At 38.5% G+C, this 21,813-nt stretch overlaps 1 protein-coding gene across 1 annotated transcript in view; it reads left to right on the forward strand.

Annotated features, from left to right (window-relative positions):
• FZD3 (frizzled class receptor 3) overlaps positions 1–21,813 on the forward strand; it is a 60,265-nt gene that overhangs the window by 24,829 nt on the left and 13,623 nt on the right. The window contains exons 3-4 of the mRNA XM_075144802.1: positions 5,914–6,110; positions 7,687–8,704. Coding sequence (XP_075000903.1) covers positions 5,914–6,110; positions 7,687–8,704 — 1,215 coding nt within the window. The remainder of the gene's footprint in view (positions 1–5,913; positions 6,111–7,686; positions 8,705–21,813) is intronic.

A 21,813-nucleotide genomic window follows, 5' to 3' on the forward strand; every position in this document is an offset into this window, starting at 1 on the left:
AACAGAATAAAGTGTCTGTGCAATAAAGCTGCACTTCCATAGTCACATTAAGTTGAGCAAGTATGGATTGGTTCCAAAAGAAATGGATTTACTCTTACACACCTGACTGTGTGTTTCTGCCCCTTTCTGCAGCCATTGCTCACGTGACCTTGTGGCACTATCTAGCTCAAGGCCAAACTGAGTGGAAAAAAGTAGTTTTCTGTTAGATCCAGCTATGGTTTTTTGAAGAAGTTAGTGCCTCAGATCACTGCTCTTTGCAAATCACCAGCTCTGCTCTCCCTGTGTGAGCACTCCCTAATCTTTAGGAAACACCAGCTAGGGTAAGGCAGGACTCTCAAGTACAGCCTCATTTGAAGTTAGTATCAGCAGGTTAAGTACTACAGCAGTTGTTCAGCTCAGGTTTTTAACTTGCAGCAAATATTTTCAAGTTAAGTTTGTGTACCAGCATGACTGTGGGCTATAGGTTCCAGCAAACCTAGCAGGATTCAGAGGAGCATGCAGGTCAGAGCCACTGAAGAACAAATTTCCACTGTCTCAAGACAACCAATTCTACTTGTAACAGTCTCTAGAGAGCATTCACACGAAGTGTCAGAGCTGTGAGAGCAATTCAGTCAGAGAAGACATGTAGTTATCAAAAGCAGGAGGCAGTAATGTGTTCGGTCTAACTAGCAGTTGTCTGAAGAGTTAAATCTAGCTGCAGCTTCTGTGATTCTCCTCGGGAGGCAGCCTGGAAAGCATTATTGCCCATGGACTTTGAGATACAATTCAAGATTTTTTCCTAATGGGTAGCAAGCTAAATTCAAACATAGGGCAACACGGGAGAGAAAGAGCAGACCATGTGGCTGCCCTGAGACAGGATATGCCCTGAGGCAGTTGCTTCCACCAGAGAATTGCAACAATAATGGATAGTCATAGCATCACTCTCTTCTCGTGAGCCTGAGGGAAGAAAACTTCCCTCCTTTCATCTATGAGTTTATGAGAAGGCTTCCTGTTCAGTTTTCTGTTAAAAGAGAGGAATATATAAACAAACAGAATAGTGACAGATTGCCAAAATAATTTTGTTTAAATGTTGCGATAATGTCACTTCCCAAATAACAGCCAGCTAAATGGCTACCTCTGTGTAAAATAAAAGGTAGAATTTGGTTTATTATCTCTCAGTAATATGAGAAGTCTGAAACTGTAATGCAGTTCCAGTTATATAGTTACAGTTATTGCTCTTGCTTTGTAACCAAAAGTGAGAATTTGTTTAAAAAGTTATTTGGGGGAAAAAATCTACACGTATCATTCCGGCTCTCCTTTGTCTTTCATCCCCTCCTGAAAATAAAAATAAAAGAAAACCAAAGGCAAGAAGGAAATTCCTACTTTCTTTTAGAGCATGGCCATTAAAACATTTTCAGCAGATGGGAATTGTAGGGAGGGAAGGAGCTGGGGCCACACTGCTGGGAATCGGGAAATTTCTTAAAGCAACTTTGCTACCAGCAAAGAAAATGCTGGGAAAGAGAGAAAGAAGAGATGGGTAAGGTTGTACTGCAAGTTGGACTGCTCTGAGGAAAGCAGTGATACATGATTGTGGCATGTTCTTTGATACATAACACCTGCATGGCAAAGCAAAGGAGGGATGAGAGTGTTCTGACACAGCCTGGAAAAAGTCGAGTTCGTAACGCTGCTGTTATCACTGGGCTTGAAGGAATTTGCATGGTCATAAAGATTGTTCTCAGAGGTGGAAGGACCAGTGGGTGTACAACTGTAGATATATTATACAGTTATGTGATCTGGCATATTTTAAATACTTAAGTACCTTCAGGAGCAAAGAAGTGTTTATCTCTTCTTAAACATTTATCTCTTCCCTTTCTTGGATTTCCCAGGACTTGGCCTGAATTATTGAAATCAGTTTGGCTATCACGTCTTCTCTTGTCCTTGTCCTTTTCCTTTTTCCTCTGTATGTTGAGTTGTTCAACAGGCATTCTTCAGAAGCACGCCCCATTTAAACAGAGAGCCTTTTGTTAGGCACTGAAGTGGAATAGGGCTAAATGTCATAACTTGCACTGCGTCCTTGGGCAAGAGCGTAAAAAAAGTCCTTAATCTCCCTGGCTTTATTTTTAATACTGAACAACATAATCAGTAGGTGGAAGTGACTTTTCATCTTAGGAGCTGCAGTGGGGTAAGATAATTTTAGAGATAGGGTTCTTACAGGCTGAGTTGCTTACTGGTTGAAATGCTGCTGTTACTGGTTGAAAGCATTTTTTTTGCATTACGAGGAGTGGTTGTAGCATTTTTTCTTTTTCTGTTGTCTAGCTTACCTCTTCATGATTTTAAAATAAACTGATTTGATGTAATTTGTAAGAGAGTGTTTGTCTGCCTGCAATTGCTATTTTGAGAGACAGAATGGTGTGAGAGAGGCCTGGAGTTGCTGAGAAACAGAACCGCCAGCGCCAGGGAACAGACCTATTAAATTACGCCTGCTTAAGTGTATTTCTTCAGTGTTGTTGGGCTTGAGTGTATCTGTAGTGTGTTTTGAGGAGTATGCCAAGGCCATGCTCAAAACCAGACTTGTTTTCTGCGGCTCTAAAGCACCCTAAGTGCAGCTAACGTGCCCTCCGGGGGACTTTGTCAGGGAAGATTCAGTTACACTAGTGTTACTTCAGATGTTTCAGTGTCTTCAACCCAGCCTCCAGCTGCCTTGCCAGAAGGGAGTGGGTCTCTGCACAGACCCTGCGTCGTATCTGTCAGGCCCAAGAGAGGACAGATCTGGTGCCTGACCATCCAGGCCCATGTGGATGTCTTGGAAGATAGATGGCATCCTAGATAGCAGGAGAAGCCAGTGTTTAGGCAGCTGTCTCGCGTCCTGCGTGTTTGAGCACCCTGTAACTTAGCCCTCGGGCTGCTGAAAGGGACAGCCGGGGAACGCGCTGCTCTTACCGAGAGTGCTCTTTCAGACCCTGGAGCCATTGCCAAAGAGCACCATCTGCATTCCCATTTTTGGACGTTTCCTGTCTCAGTTCCAATATTCCCTCGGACACCGTTGCCCAGTGTCCTTTGAAGTTGGCTGAAAGCCATTACAACAGCCACCTGCCCGTAGTAGGATCAACAGGATACAAGGAAATACTGGTACCTTTCTGTTCCCTTGAACTTGCTTTACTACTTTTTCTTTGCTTTGCAATAGCCATGATCTGGAGCTCTGTTTGCACAGTTTTCTTAGTGCATACCTTGAGATAGTCTGGGATCTTCCTAAATGGTACAGCTTTCTGCAGATCAACCAAAACCAAACAGATTTTTTTATTGAAGGTGAAGTAGCAGGAAAAGAGAAATTTCTGAAACATCTTTTCTTAATGGAAGGCGTATCAGAAGAGAGTAGTAGAGCATTTGTCAGGAGAAGTTGAAATTTAGGTATAGGTACATGCAAAACAGCAGTGGCAGGAGGCAAGACTTTGGGGGGGGCAGGCATTAAGCCAGTAGCTCTTTTTCATAAAGATATAACTTTATTTTCTTATTTTCAAGATTCTTTGAAAAGAAGGAAAGTTAAACACTTCCCAAAATAAAAGTGGAGTTTTCCTTTTATTTTCCCTTTCCATCAAATAAAGGAAGACTATTATCTTAAGCTTTTCCAGTCATGTCAGGTGTCATAACTACCTAGAATCAATTTCTTGGATCCTTGTTGTCAAACAATAGCTTTAGCTGTGTTATAGGCAATATCTATTTAAAAATAAAACCATATATGCATCTGAAGTAAATGTCCAGCCAAATAGAAAGTGTTCCTTGAGTAACAATGAGCTTGTAAATGTAAATACTTTCCAACTGTTGCTTCCTTTTTCCTTGTCAATAGCTCTGAAGACTTATACTGCTCTTCATACAAGCTATTGCCAAATTGCATGGCTCTCTTGTCATGTGACAACATTTTCAGAAACGTGTAGCACTGAAGAGAATTTAATCAACTTGGTAAATAATAATTATGTTAAAAAAAAAATCAATAAAATCACAGCATGCTTGTGTCTTGTATTCCAAAAATTAACCTTTTGCAGAGTGAAGGAGGTGTATAGGAAAAATTGGAAGAGTAAGGAGGCGATAAGGAAGAACTGAAATGTGAACCTTTTCCTCATCGTTTCTAGTAATTGTCATTTATATTGCCACAGAAGATGACCTATTTTTTGTTGTTGGGTCTGTTCTGTTCTATAGTTTGGAAAAAGAAAATGTTGAATTGGTTTAAAATACTTCTCAGGAAATTGCTGTTTGAAAATGTAATCTTTCTACAGCCTACTTTTCAGCTTCAGTTATAATAAGATTTAGGTTTTATGTGTATGTATCAGGTTCATTTGTGCTTCTGCTATTGCACCACAAATTCTGAAGATTAGACTTCTTGCTCTATAATCCTGCTAGGCTGTGGAGAAGAGGAAACTCTGATATCAAGATAATGGACTTTTTATAAAAATCTATCTAGAACAGAGCTCATGTTAGCATTGCCATTGATCTAGCAACTGTCACCTTTCCCTGTCAAGCTATGATTTGAAATATAAGTCAAGGAAAAGAAGTGGCTTACTAAAACGTCACTGCTGTTTATCCAGTCTGAAGGTAGCAGAGTAATTCAACATTCACATGGTGTTTGGTTTTATTCTAGAGTTGTAAGTCCTAATGTATTTCAATATTCTGTAGTTCCAGTCCTAAGAGAATATAATTGATCTTATATTAATATCTGAAGATATGGGGGGGCTTTGTGTAGTGGTACGTGCCACACTAACTCAGAATAAGATATCGATTGACTCCTGGAGAGTTTTAAAGACAAGCCATAGCAAGCAAGAGCAAAATTAACCCATGCTGGATAGTAAGAAGGTAACATGGATTATTTTTATTACATAAATCCCTGTCCTACTTTTTTTCCTTCTTTTTCATCTTCAGAAATACTTGAGAACAGCTGTATATTGGCTAATTGTGATAGATTTTCTCTTGGTGCTTCCAAGGAGTGTTGCTATCACCATTACTTAAACCTGTTATAAGGCAATGCAGTAGCACAAAACACCAGTTATTTTTTCTGACTAATTTTTTTTTAGGCTTTGATTTCACAGTGCTTTCTGATGGTTAGTCAAGAAATGACATACTTAATGTGACTTCACTGTTATTACAGCTCTGTTCTGGAAGGTAGAAAGTTCTATGTCCATATGAGAATTTATATAACAATGATAGCATGCACGTTGGGACTGTTTTCTGTCCACGGATATACTCTGATGATAGAACTGAGATTTTAACAGATGGGTTCTCTTCAGTTGGACAAGACGCTGTGGGAAGAACACAATGGCAAATGTCTTGTGTTTGCATTTTGTAGAAAGATATGAAGAACACTGCCCTGCTGAAGAAATTCAAGAAATAGAGAGATTATTTACAAATATTATGTTGTGATCTGAAAATAATATTTGAAAGATCACAGTATGCTATATTTCTATGCTGTCAAGGAATCTTGCGTTATCTAACATTCTTTAGATTGTAATCTCATTGACCGAATGCGAGTTTTTCATATTATCCTAGTAAATAAGCAGCTAGCAATTCATGATATGTCTGTCAGTTACACACGCACTAAAAGGAATCAAGTTTATATTACTGTTATTGGAGAGTGTGAAGCTAAGCCTGAATCCTCAAAGGTGCTTAGCTGTCTAATTCCCGTTGATTTTAATGCAAATCGAGTATATAAATGTCCCTTGTGAATCTTTATCATTGTCCCCAGGCTTCTTGATTGCCTGTCTTCCTAAAATACGTAAGTGCTCTATTATGATGATCACTTCTTTCAACAGACAAAGTTCAGAAAAAGAAGGTCGTGGTTATGGTTGTGAAAGCCGTAACATCCTATGTGACAAATTATAGTTTACTGCTGAAGTGTTCTACAAAACTGCTGTTTGTAGCTATTGAATTCTCCTTTTTCTTTTCTAGCCGTTTCATCCAATGGTGAATTTGGAATGCTCCAGAGATTTTCGACCGTTTCTGTGTGCCCTCTATGCTCCTGTGTGCATGGAGTACGGCCGTGTCACTCTCCCTTGTCGCAGACTCTGTCAAAGAGCGTACAGCGAGTGCTCCAAACTCATGGAGATGTTTGGGGTCTCTTGGCCTGAGGATATGGAGTGCACCAGGTGAGCAAATCTGGTTTTTTCAGAATCCCAGGATAAAATTTTAGTACGATCTAGGATGTTTTATGATCTGAAACATGTTTTAAATGTGTTCCATTACAAGTGCCCTTACTTTCCCTTCCATTTGTGTAACAGCCTGTTTCCTGGGGTGGAAACTGAGTTCATATTTCTATCATCTGCCCGAGAGATAAGTTGAAAATTTCTGTGGGCAATTACTGTAAACTGCACATGCATATTCTTAAATGAATGAATATACCCATCTATTTTTCTTCTTCTTTGTCATTTATGCTGACCTGGTTTTGTCTGCTATACCAAAGTTTAATAGGTGATACTGCTATAAATTTCTTTGAGAGTTAGGCAAAATTATATACGCTAGAGACTAATAGTCTCTTTTTCTGAAGGGAGAACTGGCTGGCTTTGATGACTGTATAAAATCTCAAAGCTCTGCTTTCAGAGCATCTAGCTCTGTTGAGCTTGTGTGCAAACAGATGTTTTCAGCTTTACATTACACAAATAACTTCATAGAAAAATATTTGGTGATGTTTCAGTCTATTTGAAACAGAATATACATGGAATTGAAAACAGTATCTTTGTGCTTTATTTTTTTTACAAGTGACTGCAACAGCTAATAAAATACAGGAGCACAAATAGGAAGAAATAGTCTCTCTATCCAGTTGGATTGGAGAGAATGAAAAACAATTAAAGCTTCTTTTAGCAAAAGAATAAGTCAGAGGATGCTTCTGGGTCCTGATAAACTGGATCAAAGATTGCTCTAACTCCATACTCCAAACAGATGCCTGGGCCCTTTAGGTCCTCCCATCTCCTTGATAAGGCTCAGAGAGGGAAATTTCAAAACCAGAGCTAAAACTACTAAAACTTTGCTGATGCTGTGTTAGTGCCATTGTGCCAGAACATGAACTGGCAGAGGAACAGGCTTAGCTTATGCTGCGCTTGCTGAGGCGATAACATCTAGCAGAGGGAAGAATCGGACAGCTATGCATGGAATCCCTCCAGGCTCTTCTTCAAAACTTCAGACTGCATCTCCAGCAGCCCTTAGCCTCCAGTCAGAGCTTTACTTAATTGCAGAAATATCTTCATTATAATTTCAATTTATTAATGCTAGTAGCAGTGCTAGGTTGGATTTTTGGTCTAACTAGCTCACCGTCCTGTCTGATAGCAGCTGGTACAGTTGCTTAGGGAAAGGTTTTAAAATGTTCTATAAAATCATGCTTTCTTGGGCATATAGTCTCAGTTTACAGTAAGCCTAAACTTATAGACTTCCTGAGATGGATTTTGTATCCTCACCTTTATGCTTAAAGCCCCAATGGGCCCACTGTCCATTTATTTCTTTGGTTTATTTTTAAACGTATTTTATAGTTTCAACATCCACTGCATTCTGCGACAATGAGTTCTAGAGTTTGTTTAAACATAGTGTAGTATTTCATGGATTACCCATTATTTGGATTGTCTTTGTTTTCGTTCCAGTTAGTGTGTCTAAAGTCAGACATATAAATAAGGTTACTAGTCTTTGCAAAGTATGTGTATATTTCTCGTAAATAATTCTTTTCTTACTTTTTAGATTCCCAGATTGTGATGAGCCATATCCTCGTCTTGTTGACCTCAATTTAGCTGGGGAGCCCACAGAAGAGTCCCCAATGGCAGTACAGAGGGATTATGGTTTTTGGTGTCCTCGGGAGTTGAAAATTGACCCTGATCTGGGTTACTCTTTCCTGAGCGTACGGGACTGTTCCCCTCCTTGCCCAAATATGTACTTTCGGCGTGAAGAGCTCTCCTTTGCTCGCTACTTCATCGGAGTGATCTCCATCGTCTGCCTTTCTGCTACCTTGTTTACTTTTTTAACTTTTCTGATCGATGTCACAAGATTTCGCTATCCAGAAAGACCGATAATATTTTATGCTGTCTGTTACATGATGGTGTCATTAATTTTCTTCATTGGCTTTCTGCTTGAAGATCGAGTAGCATGTAACGCATCTAGCCCTGCCCAGTACAAGGCTTCCACAGTGACACAGGGCTCTCACAACAAAGCTTGCACCATGCTTTTCATGGTGCTCTATTTCTTTACCATGGCTGGCAGTGTTTGGTGGGTCATTCTTACCATCACGTGGTTCTTGGCAGCTGTGCCAAAATGGGGCAGTGAAGCAATCGAGAAGAAAGCATTGCTCTTCCACGCCAGTGCCTGGGGCATTCCAGGAACTCTAACCATCATCCTCTTAGCAATGAATAAAATTGAAGGTGACAATATTAGCGGCGTATGTTTTGTTGGCCTCTATGATGTGGATGCATTGAGATACTTTGTACTTGCACCTCTCTGCCTGTATGTTGTTGTTGGAGTTTCCCTTCTGCTAGCTGGCATTATCTCTCTCAATCGGGTTCGCATTGAAATCCCATTAGAAAAAGAGAACCAGGACAAACTAGTGAAGTTCATGATCCGGATTGGCGTGTTCAGTGTTCTGTACCTCGTGCCACTGTTGGTTGTAATTGGCTGCTATTTCTATGAGCAGGCTTACCGAGGTGTGTGGGAGACGACGTGGATTCAAGAACGCTGCAGAGAATATCACATCCCGTGTCCCTATCAGGTGAGGAAACCAATATGACATATTTAGGAGTGCAGAAAATGGATAATGCGGGGATATGTTGAGACTTACTTGTCATCCCTAACTGAAAGTGCTGCTATTCCTACAAAGGAAGGTTCTTGCCGTACTCAAATTATTTGGGTAATGCATTAGGCCTTCTGAAAGACGAGGCATTATTGGAGAATTGGAGGCTTGCATCAGCTGCTTGGTGGTTTTTTGTGGAGGTTCTGGGCTGTATGGGACCTATACAGGATATAAAGATGCTATTTTAAACCAACTTCAAGAACAGGACTTAATGGGTTTACTTTTGGTCATTAGAGACATGTTAGAAATTTTGCTCTGAAGGAATTTTGGCATTTAAACTGAGTTGTCATCAACCTGATTACTGCTTTTTCTAGTTTTTGTTGTCCATCTGTAACAGTTTTGTTGCTTTGATTAGCCTAGAGGTTTTGTGCTCATTTTAGAGCAGTCTATGCATGTGTCAGAAACATCTATATAAAACCTTACTTGAAGTGCCTTCTGAAGAAAACCAGAGCTTGCAGCTCATCAGTTTTGTTTTTTCAAGAAAATTACACTTACCTGCTCAATTTGTTTAATTGAGTTATCACAGGAACAGAAGCCTCTAAGAGCAGTAGATATCAAACTGTCCACTGTTTACTTCAGTATTACGCTGATGAGGTTGCAAAGAAAGTATTGTAAGTATTAATTACTTGGAGCCTATTTTCCTTTTTGAGCCAAAGTGGCAAATTGTTTTTGGAATGATATTGCATAGATATTTTCTGCAACTTATTTGAAAGCGACTTCATTTCAAGAAGGTTGTACAGCAAGCATCTATTATATAGCTGCACACACAGGGGTATAAAAAAAAGTTAGTATTTTGGCTCTAAAGCAGTTAAAACACCAGCTGGATCATCAAAGCTCACATTTTAATGCAATAAAATATCACTTAAAGGTTTGGCTTAGTCTATATAGCTTGATAATAATCCTTTTATTACCTTTTAACCCTTTTTATTGTTTTCTCTGTTAGATTTTATTAGGGTGTTACCCTTCCCTCCCATCCAATGTGTGAGCATTTTTATGGCAGGAAGTGTCTGTCAGTGGGTGTGTTCAGTTTCATTTGCTTGATTGAGTCTTCATTGCTGCAGGTTTTAATATGTTAAACTGACTGATGCTTAAAAAGAGAGAAAAAAAGGGACATGCAGTTTTCTCTCAGTTAATTTCAAATAGTCACCATATGCCAATCTAAAATTTGTATAAGAATCTATAAAATTAAAAGGATATTGCTTTCTCAGAATGTTGAACAAAAACTAATTTAAACCTTGAAACTTCTTATGTCTAAGGGCTAAAATCTTGGCTAGCGAAATAACGAAAACATGTAGTAAAATGCTACTCAAATCTCTAGAAAACCGTTAACATAATGGCTCAGCGGGAGTCAAAAGAACAATAATGGTTTCATTCACATCAAATTGTGTTGAAGGACCCGTAGACCCTAGGGAGCATTAGAAGGGTTTTTCTTCTAACCCATCCAATTTTTTTTCTTAAACTAAACATGCTTCCCTAATTAAACTATCCAGACTTATAATTGAAACAAATTTCCAAAGCTGTGGGGAAAAAGAATTTTATCCTTAGATCATGCTAGTAAAATTTATTATTAAATTAGGGGGAAATTTAAAGCTTTGTGGAGAGTATCACTCACTTGCAAAACAAGACCATATATTTTCTAAGCCTTGATGTTATTTAACTTAACTTCAAATATTTGAATATCAGTGTCTGAGATTAGACTATCCTAAATTCAGAACTTTAGTTGCACAGTGGATGTTGGTTTTATCTGCAAAACTTGCACTGGGTTGTGGCAGTTGGAATTTGCTGCTTGCATAGCCACACTTTTTGCAACACCAGCAAATCTGAAGTTAAAAATTCATTAGTCCATTCAACCGTTACATCATCTTTGCCATCAGAGGATGATGCCACAGTAACTCATTCTAGAAAATTGCTAATGGGGGAGTTCGAGTATGCAGCTGCTCCAGGCATGCCTCCCTGCCTGCCTCCTGTGTGACTGCTTCATGCAGGAGATACCGCAGGGTTAATAATTTGCTGCAGATTCTCCTGGCTGCTGCTAAACCAAAGAGGGCCTTGGCAGCTGGTGCTTAAATGAAAAATAGACATCATGTTTCGTTGACTACCTAAAGGGTTAAATAGTCCCAAAATGGAGGAAGCAACGAGATACCTTTATGCTTTGATCTTGATTTCTGGCTACCTGGATGCTTCCTGGGTTGACCTGGCTATGTATTATTATGATTATTTGTCAGATCTGGGAGGCATCTGTTGCTTTCCTTGTGAAATAAAAACTTTTTTGCCACAGAGACAGGAAATCAATATCCCAGTATTCCCACTCTTTCAGGAGTAAGTGCAGGGCAAAAAGGAGCTCATCCTTACCTTGCCCTCAGTGCCCTCCTCGGCACTCCAAGTTTCCAGGAGAGACTAGGAAGGAGGGGAAGGGTTTGTAAAAGCTGGCAGCAGCTCTCTCCCCGTAAGCACATCCTGGTCCTCAGTTTTCTGTAGCATCGTGGGCTGCTGCAGTTCAGGCAGTAGCTTTAATCTGTTGCCTGGGCAGCAACAGCAGGTAAAACAGGCAGCAGTCGCCCCTCTCATACCATGGCTGTAAGAGCTCAGATGGGCTCTGAGATGAGCTGTCAAAAGTTGAGTGGAGTGAATATTGTTTCCTTGAGTTTTCTTTAGTAAGGAAAAAACAACTGCTACATTGAGAGGTGAGGTTTATTTACAGTATATACAATGTATCTAATATGATTAAGAAATTTAGTTGCACTTTCCCCACTATAGGAGAAATGCATTGGTTTTGTGGATGTCAACTTAAACAGGCAAGTCAGGGAGTTGCATTTTGTATCAACCTGGACAAATCTCTTAATTTAGTTAAAAATATCAAGGTTGCTATATTAGAGCATCCTTCTTTCATTATGAATAATGGTAAATTGACTAAGGTGTTACCACAAATAATTATTGTTTCTGATGCTAGGACTATTCACAGTAATCGCAGTGATGTAATCTTTCCAATCAGTATTACTTCTCTGTGAAATATCTGCTCACAGCTGCCTAAAAATGTCTTAACCTATCCACCGCCATTTTCACCGAGGTCGGGGACATTTTTCTTTTTCTGGAGGGGGGAACGGTGCCTTGTAGTCTACTTTCAGCACAGTAATATTCAAATGAGGAGCTGAATTTTATGTTGGTATCCCACTTTTCATCCACTGCCTTAAAAAATTAATTCGTGCTTGGCCTCAAAAAATTGATTAATGTTTTTGTGCAAGAGGAGTTCATGCAGTGGTAAATGAAATTGATTTTCACTAGCTACAGAACCTGGTACCCCCATCATAAATGTAGCATTTTAACTGGGCTGTGTGCATTACATGTTCTTCAAGTCAGACTTTTATCTCATATATAATCTTTTTTGTGAGAGTATAGCGCAATTTTACATCAAGGTAAAACGCAGAAATGAAGGGAAAAAAGCAGGGAAGCGTGACACAATCCAATCATAAAATAATCACATCTAGTCATCTCTTTTGCTGCAGTTGAAAATACATGCTTTGCTGCTCCTCCTTCTGCTTCTGTTTGTAACAGTGGTGGTTCTACCAATATCATATCGTTGTTCAGAGGGCAAAGCCTTGGAACAGAGAGTTGGATTTTTGTAACGTTGGGCTCAAGGAGGGACATTTGGGAAGATAAGATTCTGCGTGCTCCTATTGCTGTTCAGTATGGCTATCATCATCATCTCTGTAATAATTTTACCATTCTTAACAAGTTCTTGGTACTGGCTTGGCTTTTTAGTCTGCAGTCCTGACCCAATGGTTAGCTTTCAAAGTTTGTCTCTTTCCTCTCTTACTTTGCAATTTCTACCTTGTATGTTGATGGAGCATGTCATGCTGTGGGGCCTAATTCAGATGAAGTGATAGACAGGGATAAAATTTTGGCCAGTCACTTTACAGAAGCACAGAATCACTCAAGCTGAAGGGACCTCTGGAAATCATCTAGCGCAATCCTCCTGCTCAAGCAGGGTCAGCCCAGGACCCTGTCCAGTCGGGTTTTGAATTCCTGTTACCATAAAAGCTCTAAGTTCCTTTCTATCAAACATCTAACTTCAGATATATCTGATGTAAGGTAAAAAGTAGGGTAAAAGGGAAAAAAAAAAGTTTGAAGTACATTTAGCTGCTGTTACATGTTCTTGTCCTCCAGGCACCACGGTGCTTTGTTCTTTACAAGGGGAGTGTCAGAGTTTTGTTCCTCTTGGAAATCACAAAGGCAATCAAATTGGGACATAGCGATGTGCTCGAATCTATGAAAATATGTCTCAAAACTGGGATGAATTTGACTACTAAGTGAAATAGATACTTAGCAAAGTCTGTCTCCAAAGCTGGTTGTAATGTGCCTTTCTCTTAGGAAAGGTAGGAGTTCAAATGGTCAATACAGCTTTTCTAGCCCAGAGAAAAGGAAAGGGCTGCATCAAGCCAGAAATATTCGAAGATGGAAGAAAGTGGTAATTGTCGTCTTCCCAAGATAAGGAAATGTATCTGCTTTCTTGGGATGGCAGTGTATGGTGTTAAAAGCTTTTACCTCTTTTTTTAGTCCCATAACTGAGGTGTGTAAGGTAGTTTAGGCCTGGAAAGGTTTATTGGGCTGAACCACAAAATCAGATTTCCTGCAAAGTAAAGAATGTTCTGAGTTAAGATGCATTTCTCTTAAATCCAAACGTAAATGGACTCTCCACAGTTTTCAGAATGCTTCAGGGCTAGGCTAGGCACTGAAGCTGATGGGAGAGACATCTAATTTAGATATTAAAGAGAATAAAAAGAAAAATAAACTATTTCAAAGACATTTGCTACCCTAGTGGGAGTCCTTGAGAAATGAAACTAAGCAGTATGAATTATCTTTGCTTGTGATCTAATAATCCTAATTTCTCTACTCCTATGGCTTCACTGGATTAAAAGACCTTAGGGCTAACTTGCTAAGAGTGAAGGTGGTGTTCCCCACTTATCTTTTTGATATTATTTAGAGGAATGGAAGCAGATGTGGATAGCACGTTTGATTTCCTGTTGATGGGGAAGACGATAGCAGGGTGAGTTTAGAACAAATTGCAAACTCAGATTTTGTATTGGAAACTCTTTTTCTCTTTTATTTTTCATTAGGAACTTGGTTTTGTGCTGGATGCTGAATATCCATCCAGTTTTGCTCAGTCGTTGTTGTAATGTACTCCAGGTAGATTCCTAAGCCCAGAACCAAAAGTAAAAATAGTGATGAGTACATTTAGACACGGAAGGCATTGAAATGTGTAGATGCAGCTATGGAGTCTGTTTACAACCGACTTAACCAGCGAATGGCACTGGGCCTGTGCAGTGTCCCTTCCCTGTATCATCTATTTCTTTAGCTTTGGGGCTTGACCTCATATAAACCAGTGGAATTTCAGAGATAATAACGGGCATATATTAGAATAAAAACAATATGAAAATCAAGAACAGCTACCAAGAGTGGCATTCATTTATCTAATTTGGATGTCTCCATCTGAGCCCGGCATCCTAGCCTCCTTTTCTAGCTGAAGCAGAGAAATGGGCATTTATATAGTGATTCATTGGACATTCAGATGAATCATGCCCTGACTTAATTTATTGTCTCTTTGAAGGGGTCACATTTGCTCTTATTGGATATATTTATGTTAGGATTTTTGGTGCAAAATTCTGGGGAAGGTTTTTGGGGGGAAGGGAGAGAAGAGGTTGGGGGGTTTTTTGCAATGTCTCCCCTTCAAAATCAGGATATGCCTCAACACCCTTTAAGCACACTTTCTATATCCTGACCAGTCTTGATTTGAATAAGTCATTCCAGAAAGAAAACTTGGTAACATGTTTTTTGCTCATTTTCGAAGAAAGGACATAAATAAGCACCTAAGATAGATAGAAAGAATCAGTTTATTTACAATTCATTACAGTTCATACAGTTCATTACAATTCATTACAGTTCATACAGTTCATACAATTACAATCATTAATTCATTAAGATCTTAAAACAGACCTTGCTTGACTAGCAAAAATATATACAATGTCCACTGAAGTAAATAACGCCCAGTTCAATAATTGACGAGCAACTTTTTCCTGCCGGGAACTGGAGTTCTGCTAGCAGTTCATAATTGCCTTGATACCACTTCCCACATGCTCCTAATGGAAATCCTACAAATTTGATAGTAGTGGCATTGGTCAGTTCCTGAACTTGATCTCTAAGATGCTGTTATTTCTTTACTTTTTCTGCCGCTGCGTCTGCCAAGGATGTTGGTTTGCTCTCATATCTAACTGTAATATCTACTACAAGGCCTTGATCTTCTTTAATGAATACCAAGTCTGGTTTAAATAATTCATTTTGTTCATCCTTCAGCAGCGGTTCTTGGAATACTACCCATTCTTTCTTCTTTGCCTCGTCCATCAATAATTCACAAAGTTGGTTATGTCTTTTAATCCTAGCGTCCCGTACTGTGGGGCAGTATTCGATAATGTGCGGACAGGTCTCACTTTCTGCCTGACCGTGCTGACACGATTTGATTTGAGTCTCGTGCTAAAAATTCTCTTGTGGGGTAGACATCAGCTCTCAGCTGTAATGCCGTGAGGAGCTTTCTGTGGGGAATGCCCCTGTAACATTCAATCCAGTTGTTACTGATTTTATCCTTCTCAAAGTTGGAAATGCCATGGCCCTGGGATAGCAGCTTGGTCCAATTAATAAATTCCTATTTCCGCCAGTTACAGGGTCTCGGAAAGACGATTTTAGGAGTAGGTACTTCCCATTCTGAGGCTGGTTCCTCACCACCTAATTCTTCTGATATCACCATAACCGCCCTTGGGTCCCAAATAGATGGAATTTTGTCCTTATCTCCTCCTGCTGCAATCCACAGGCTTTCAAATGTACCTGGAAGGACATAGGCTTGCATTTGGGAATCCCATGGACAGATAATTTTGCTTTGCTAAGCATCCTATAAGCATGCTTCAACTACTGATTCAGAAGGCTTTTTCTGCAAGAACAATGAGCACGACAACTATTTTTGCAAGTATCATTTTAACCGAGTTCTTGAAGCAGTTACTATGCCTGTCTCTTTAAATCTTCTATTTTCCTTCTGATCTTCGCTTTAAAAAATTAAAACTACCTTGGTATTTTTAAAGACTTAACTATTAAGAGCAATGCTGTAAAATGGTGTAATACCAAATGTCATTTCTATCAGCAACAAAAATAGACAGTCAATCCAGCCAATTTTTTTTCCTCTCTGCTCTACCTATTTCCCTCTGAGACGAGGCCCCAGTCTTGCTGTGTAATAATGTCAAATGGGTTTTTACTGAAGATGGGATTTCTCACCCACTCACTTCTGTTCATTGCTGGTGTCGGATAGAGAAGAGAGGATTAATTGTCGTTGCCTAAGATACCAAAAGCGTAAATGGAAAGAATGTTTTGCTAATAGTACCTCTTGTCTGTCAATGGCGGTTATATGTATCTAGTATAGGCACAAAGAAAAACAAAGTAAAAGCTTGCTAATATATTTCTGGTAATTTTTAAATTATATCACATTACAGATTATTTTAATGCATTATTTGACAACTAACATTGGAGAAATGGATTTTAATATTAGGATTAATCTCTGTCACCTGCTGATAATTTTGGCTCAAGAATTTGTCAGTTTTCTTGTTTCCCATTTTCACAAATGTACTTTTTGATCTAATCACAGCTAATTTTTTTTACTCTTAAGTTCTCAAGATCATTTTAGATGTCTCAAAATTAACACTGTTGCGATAAAAATCTCTTCATTTCAGACTGGTTTGGATCACTAACAACTATAAATTGCTTTGTTTGTTAGGCATCCTTTTCAAAGGTTGCCCACGTAACAGGGGTAGGGGTAACATTTTCAAGTGTGTTTCACTCCCACTTGGCATGGCTTTCTCCTTCCTTTACTTTATGCCTGGTGCCCTGAACAAACATCGCAGGAACGTTACTGAAGGCAGAGACTAAGCGTAGCCGTCTTGCAGAACCGTTTCAACACAGGGAAGCTTTCTTATGAATAGGTGCCAACTGAAAAGCGACTACGGTGGTAAAGTAATGATAGGCTGAGAGCCAAGAGTATGGGAGTGTTTAGTCATCTGCTGTGCTGTTACTTCACTCTGCTGAATATTATATCTCGTAGTGCCTACTTTTTAATAAAATTGGGCAGAAGCAAAAGAGACACTGAGACAAGTTGCTGTAAGTTCCAGCTCAAGTTTTGCAGCTACGTCTCTTCATTTCTCCCCCTTCCCCCCAAAAAAAGAGAAGAAAAACAAAGAAAAAAAGCCTTGCTTTATAAATTGTATTCAGTTTTTATAGTATTTTTCCCCCGCAAATTCTTGATAGACATTTGAATTTACTGTAGAGATTTTAAATTTTGTGATGGCAAAGTTGATTCGCATGCACTTAAGAAATGCTCTTGTAGCAGGCTGTCTTTTCCCATGGCTGCATTATGGGTGAAGTGTAACCCCTGTTGACACAGGGGTTTATTTTCATGCACAAGTGCTTTAGAACAATTGCACACGCGGACCAAAGAGAAGAAAAGATGGGGCTTGCAAACATCTTGCAGAAAACAGTGGCAAGAAGTAATTGTTGATACGTAGAGTCTGCATTTTTGGGGTGCTGATTAAGTTGGGATGGAGTTTTTTATTGGCTGCAATATATGGCGTTTTCCAGTTTTTGCCATTTTCTCCACTAATCAGAGGTGTTGCCACTATCTTTTTAAATACAAAATGTCTCAGCTGTTTTACCATCTGTGTTACAGTGGGTCTTCAGAAACTTGCGGGGGAGTGCACTAAGCTGGATACAGAAAAGAGGCTTTGTTAAGAAATGTCTTAGCACCGCTTGTGTGTGGCACAGGCATAAAGAGAATATATTTAGAGATGCCTATAAATCTAGATTTCTCCTCCCCCATCTTTTTCATTAGTTATTGTTTAGAATTCCTCTTAGAAGAGGTAATGGATTTGCTTAAATCTGCCCTAAGGAATTGCTTCATGTTGAATGTAATTATTCTGTCCTGAAGAAAAAGAGGTTACGATAAAAACGTATTTTCCATATTGCTGTTTACTTAGAAGAGACTGAGCAAATCTGAATTTGTTAGGCTTCTTTCAAAAACAAAAGTAATGTCAGCTCAGAACAACAACATTAATCACAGTATTAGGCTGTTTCCTAGCCGTGATTCAGTTGATTTCTCCTGTTTTAGATGCTTAGGAAAAAGAATACATTCAAGGAAAGAATATACTCAGGTTAATTTCTCAGAATTCTCCTTTTCAGCATTAGTAATATCAGTCCTGTCTCCTCCTTGCACATCCAGGACTTTGATAAATCCTGCACAGGATGCAATGTATTCTCTTATCTCACCTTGGCATGTATGCAATTTCCCATCAATTAACATATTGAGTGAAAGCAATCATTTCATTCACATGGCTTATTTCTGTCTGTTTTATAATTGGATTGACTGAGCTAGAGACAAAGGGAAATGTTGATTTCTCAACCGTTATCTTGACTCCTCAAGGTCATCTTTTCCTTTTTTTTCTTTCTTTTTATTCAGTGTTTTGCTGAGGGTGACTTGCCAAAGGAGGTCAGATCTCGCTATTTTTGAGTTCTCAGTTTCATTTTTAATAAGCATGCTTTATATCTAGAACAACCTTTAATTCTAATTATTAAGGAAACTTTCTTTTTCCACTGACTCTTTTAGTTGCTATTAAAATAGCAACAAAAAATAAGTTAGGAGGTCTGATTTCTCTGGTTTTGAAGCACCAGTCACTCCTAACTGTCAGAATTGAATGTTGCAGTACATGTGTTAGGAAATCAGTCACCTAAAAAAAGATTTAACTTTTAATTTTAATAAATTAAAGGAAATTGCCTATAATTTGCACTTGAAAATTCTGAATAGCGATGCATTCATTAATGATTATGACTCTTTCACTGGGTTTCTGAGTTGCTTTGAGATGTTGGACAGTCATGTCAAAATAGCTGTAGACCAGCTTGCAAAGAGAAAATCTTTAATGGGGTGTTAACTGTAGATGTCTGCCAAAATCTCAGCGAATGCTGAACCTCGATGTTTGTAAGTCCGAATATTCTGCATCCAAGTGAATTTCAGTAAGATGGCTTTTGTTGTGCTCTCTGAGCATTCCTTGACTATTGAATGACTTGTCCTGTCAGCACAGAAACACAAGGTACAATAGATTTTGGAGATACCGCACTTCTGTGCATTTATTCTTAGCGATTCCAGAGCATCATGATCATTTTCAACAAATTTTTAAAACTTCAGTCCTGGAAGGGTACTTACATTTGAATGTCATTGGTCTCAGGACTAAGCAGCTCTGACAGTTATACTGCTGACAATAGATTTTCTTCTGAAAGCTTCGACTTTTCAGGAAATTGTGATTGCAGTCACTGTATGCCTGTATGTATAATGCCACGGGACATAACGTGGGCAATCAGCTCCCGTGGTGACTGTTTTGAGAGGTTTGCTTAGAGATGTAACATAAAGCAGTTCAGAATACAGTCTGTAAATACACAAATATAGAAAGATGTTTACTCTCTCCATTAAAACGATTTGTTTCTAGACCTGAAATCAGTATTATTAAGTGAAGACCATATTAAAAATAATAATAATTAAAATTAAATTAATAAATTTAAAAATAATAGATGCATTCTAATGATGGAATATAATGAGATACATGAACTAAGTTCACCTCTAAGACTGGTCCAGATCTCTTGGGCGTGTTCTGTATGTGCCTTGATCTTGGTAAACATCCTCTTAGCTTAGACATGGCTGGGCTATATAGCATGAAAGTGTAACAAATACTTGCACATTTTAAGTTTGATTTTTCTTTTACATTATTCATACGAACAAACAGTGCTCCTCAGCGTCATCCTTCTTTTAGTTATTTTTTCTTAACAGAGAATTATTCTGTTTCCTAGAAAAGTAAATGCAGACAAAGAGTACAGTATCTCTTGCCAACATGTGTGAAGATTTGCTTTCCACGTGAGCTGAGCCCACTCGAGAATCAGGTGCAGCTTCAAAATTCAATTGAGGAACATAAAAATACTTTTTTTTTTTTATAAATAAGAATCTTTTTATACAAAAAAGACTATATTTGAGTTAACTAAAAGGCTGGGTTATTCACATGTTTTCCATTAACGGTTTATATTCTTAGTAATATGGATATATATTTACTTGTGTTTTGTTTATGCATTTTTTCTTATTAATAGAGTTTCTGAAGTCATTATACATAATCTTTAATGCTGAATTATGTTAAAATATCTGTTATGCTCAAAAAACTGAGACCAGTGCCTACGTCTCATTTTCACCATGAAAGAGTCAAGGTATGAACACAAAACTGATAAGCAATATCAAAACTGATGAGCTGTGACATCTTCCAGGATGTAGAACATTCACAGATCAGAGTTATGCTTTGACCAGACTATGTTACTCCTCGTGTTTGAAGTTTGGGACATGTCTTTCTAAAAATGCATTATTATATAGGTTTAACAGCTCAATTTTAATATGTGAAAAAACTTTCAACTCTAGTCCTGAAGCAGTTATTTTGAGAGAGAACTAAGAGGAGTTTTCAGTAGAAATACGGCATTGATAACAAGGGACCTGTGAAGATGGTCTAGTCCAGCCGCTGCTCAATGTGGGGTCACCTAGAGCAGATGGCTCACAGCTGGGTCCAGATGAATTTTGAACATCTCATGGACGGAGACTCCACAACCTCTCTTGGCAAATATTCCACTGTTCAATCACCCTTACAGTATTACAATATTCAGTATTACATTGTAAAATTTTCTCAGTTGATGTAATAACCCTGACACCAAATTATTTTTCAAAGATTCAGTTGAACTGAATTTTTAAAATCAGATAATGTAAATGATCATAAACTTTATCCTGTTCACACTGTAACTTGAAAAAGAAGGCCTTTAGACTAATTAACATAGTATATCTGTCTGTGGAGAATAAGAAATATTTTATAAATACCATGTTTGCTAAAATAGCTACTTGTTTCTTCTCCTCTGAACTTCTGTGCTTTTCCTTTAAGCTATGGTTTGGCTATTATTTATATACTCAAAAAATTACACTAATCTGTTTCTTATGACTTCATCTCCAGCAATTTCACAGTGTGGCAATTACTCATTCTGAACCATTATTAGAAAAAATATAATCTCATGTGCAACTAGCTTTTTCTGTATGGCATTATGTGACTGACTGCATAGCGTTGGATCAAAAAAGACTGTAAGAAGAAAACGAAAATAAATGAAAAATAATGAAAGGGTGCCAGGAATAAGGTTCTGTTAGAGCTTGTCTTTGGAGGAAGAGGGTGTGAGAGTGTACGTAGCCTTGCCAAAGAAGAGTAAGAAGGGACGCAGTTGCAGTTTTAGAAATCCATAACGGACATTTAAAAAGAGCTGTTAAAGTGAAATGGCAGTGCTGGCAGAATGATAACCTGGTCATGAGTAAGTGTCTGTTGGAAATTAGAGAATTACATGATGAATTGAGAGGAGGAGCTCATGATTTCAGGATGAAGCTGGATAACTGAATAGGCTTGTGTGCCATTGCTGGCTGCAGCAGTGGAAGACTTGACCAAGGACGTTTCTTTTGTTCTGTGTTCTTAATGCCAAGTGTCTTCATTCAGGTAGTGGGAGTTTATTACTGGGGATATATTCCAAGCCTGGGTCATAGTAAGCTTGCTAAATTTTGTCTTGCAAGAATTTAATAAATTCAAGAAAGAATATCTACTGCCAAAATAGGTATTAAGGCTGCAAAGATTTTAGTCCAAGTATATTTTTAGCAGCAGGGTTGACAGAAATCAGATTTTCTGATTCATTCGCAGTTTTTTTTTTCCTGACTTATTGTTTAATTTCCAATGAAGTGCTAATATCTGAAGAAAAAAATGCTATTTTTTCTGAATGGCAACAGGGAGCTTCCAACCTCTCTGGCCATGGGACAAATCTGCCAAATGCAACCTACTGCAGCAACCCCTCAGTATCCCTAATTTGACAGATTTGCCAGTAATTTGGGTAGGCATCTC

The sequence above is a fragment of the Calonectris borealis genome, chromosome 3, assembly GCF_964195595.1.
Source record: "Calonectris borealis chromosome 3, bCalBor7.hap1.2, whole genome shotgun sequence".
Taxonomy (NCBI): Eukaryota; Metazoa; Chordata; class Aves; order Procellariiformes; family Procellariidae; genus Calonectris; species Calonectris borealis.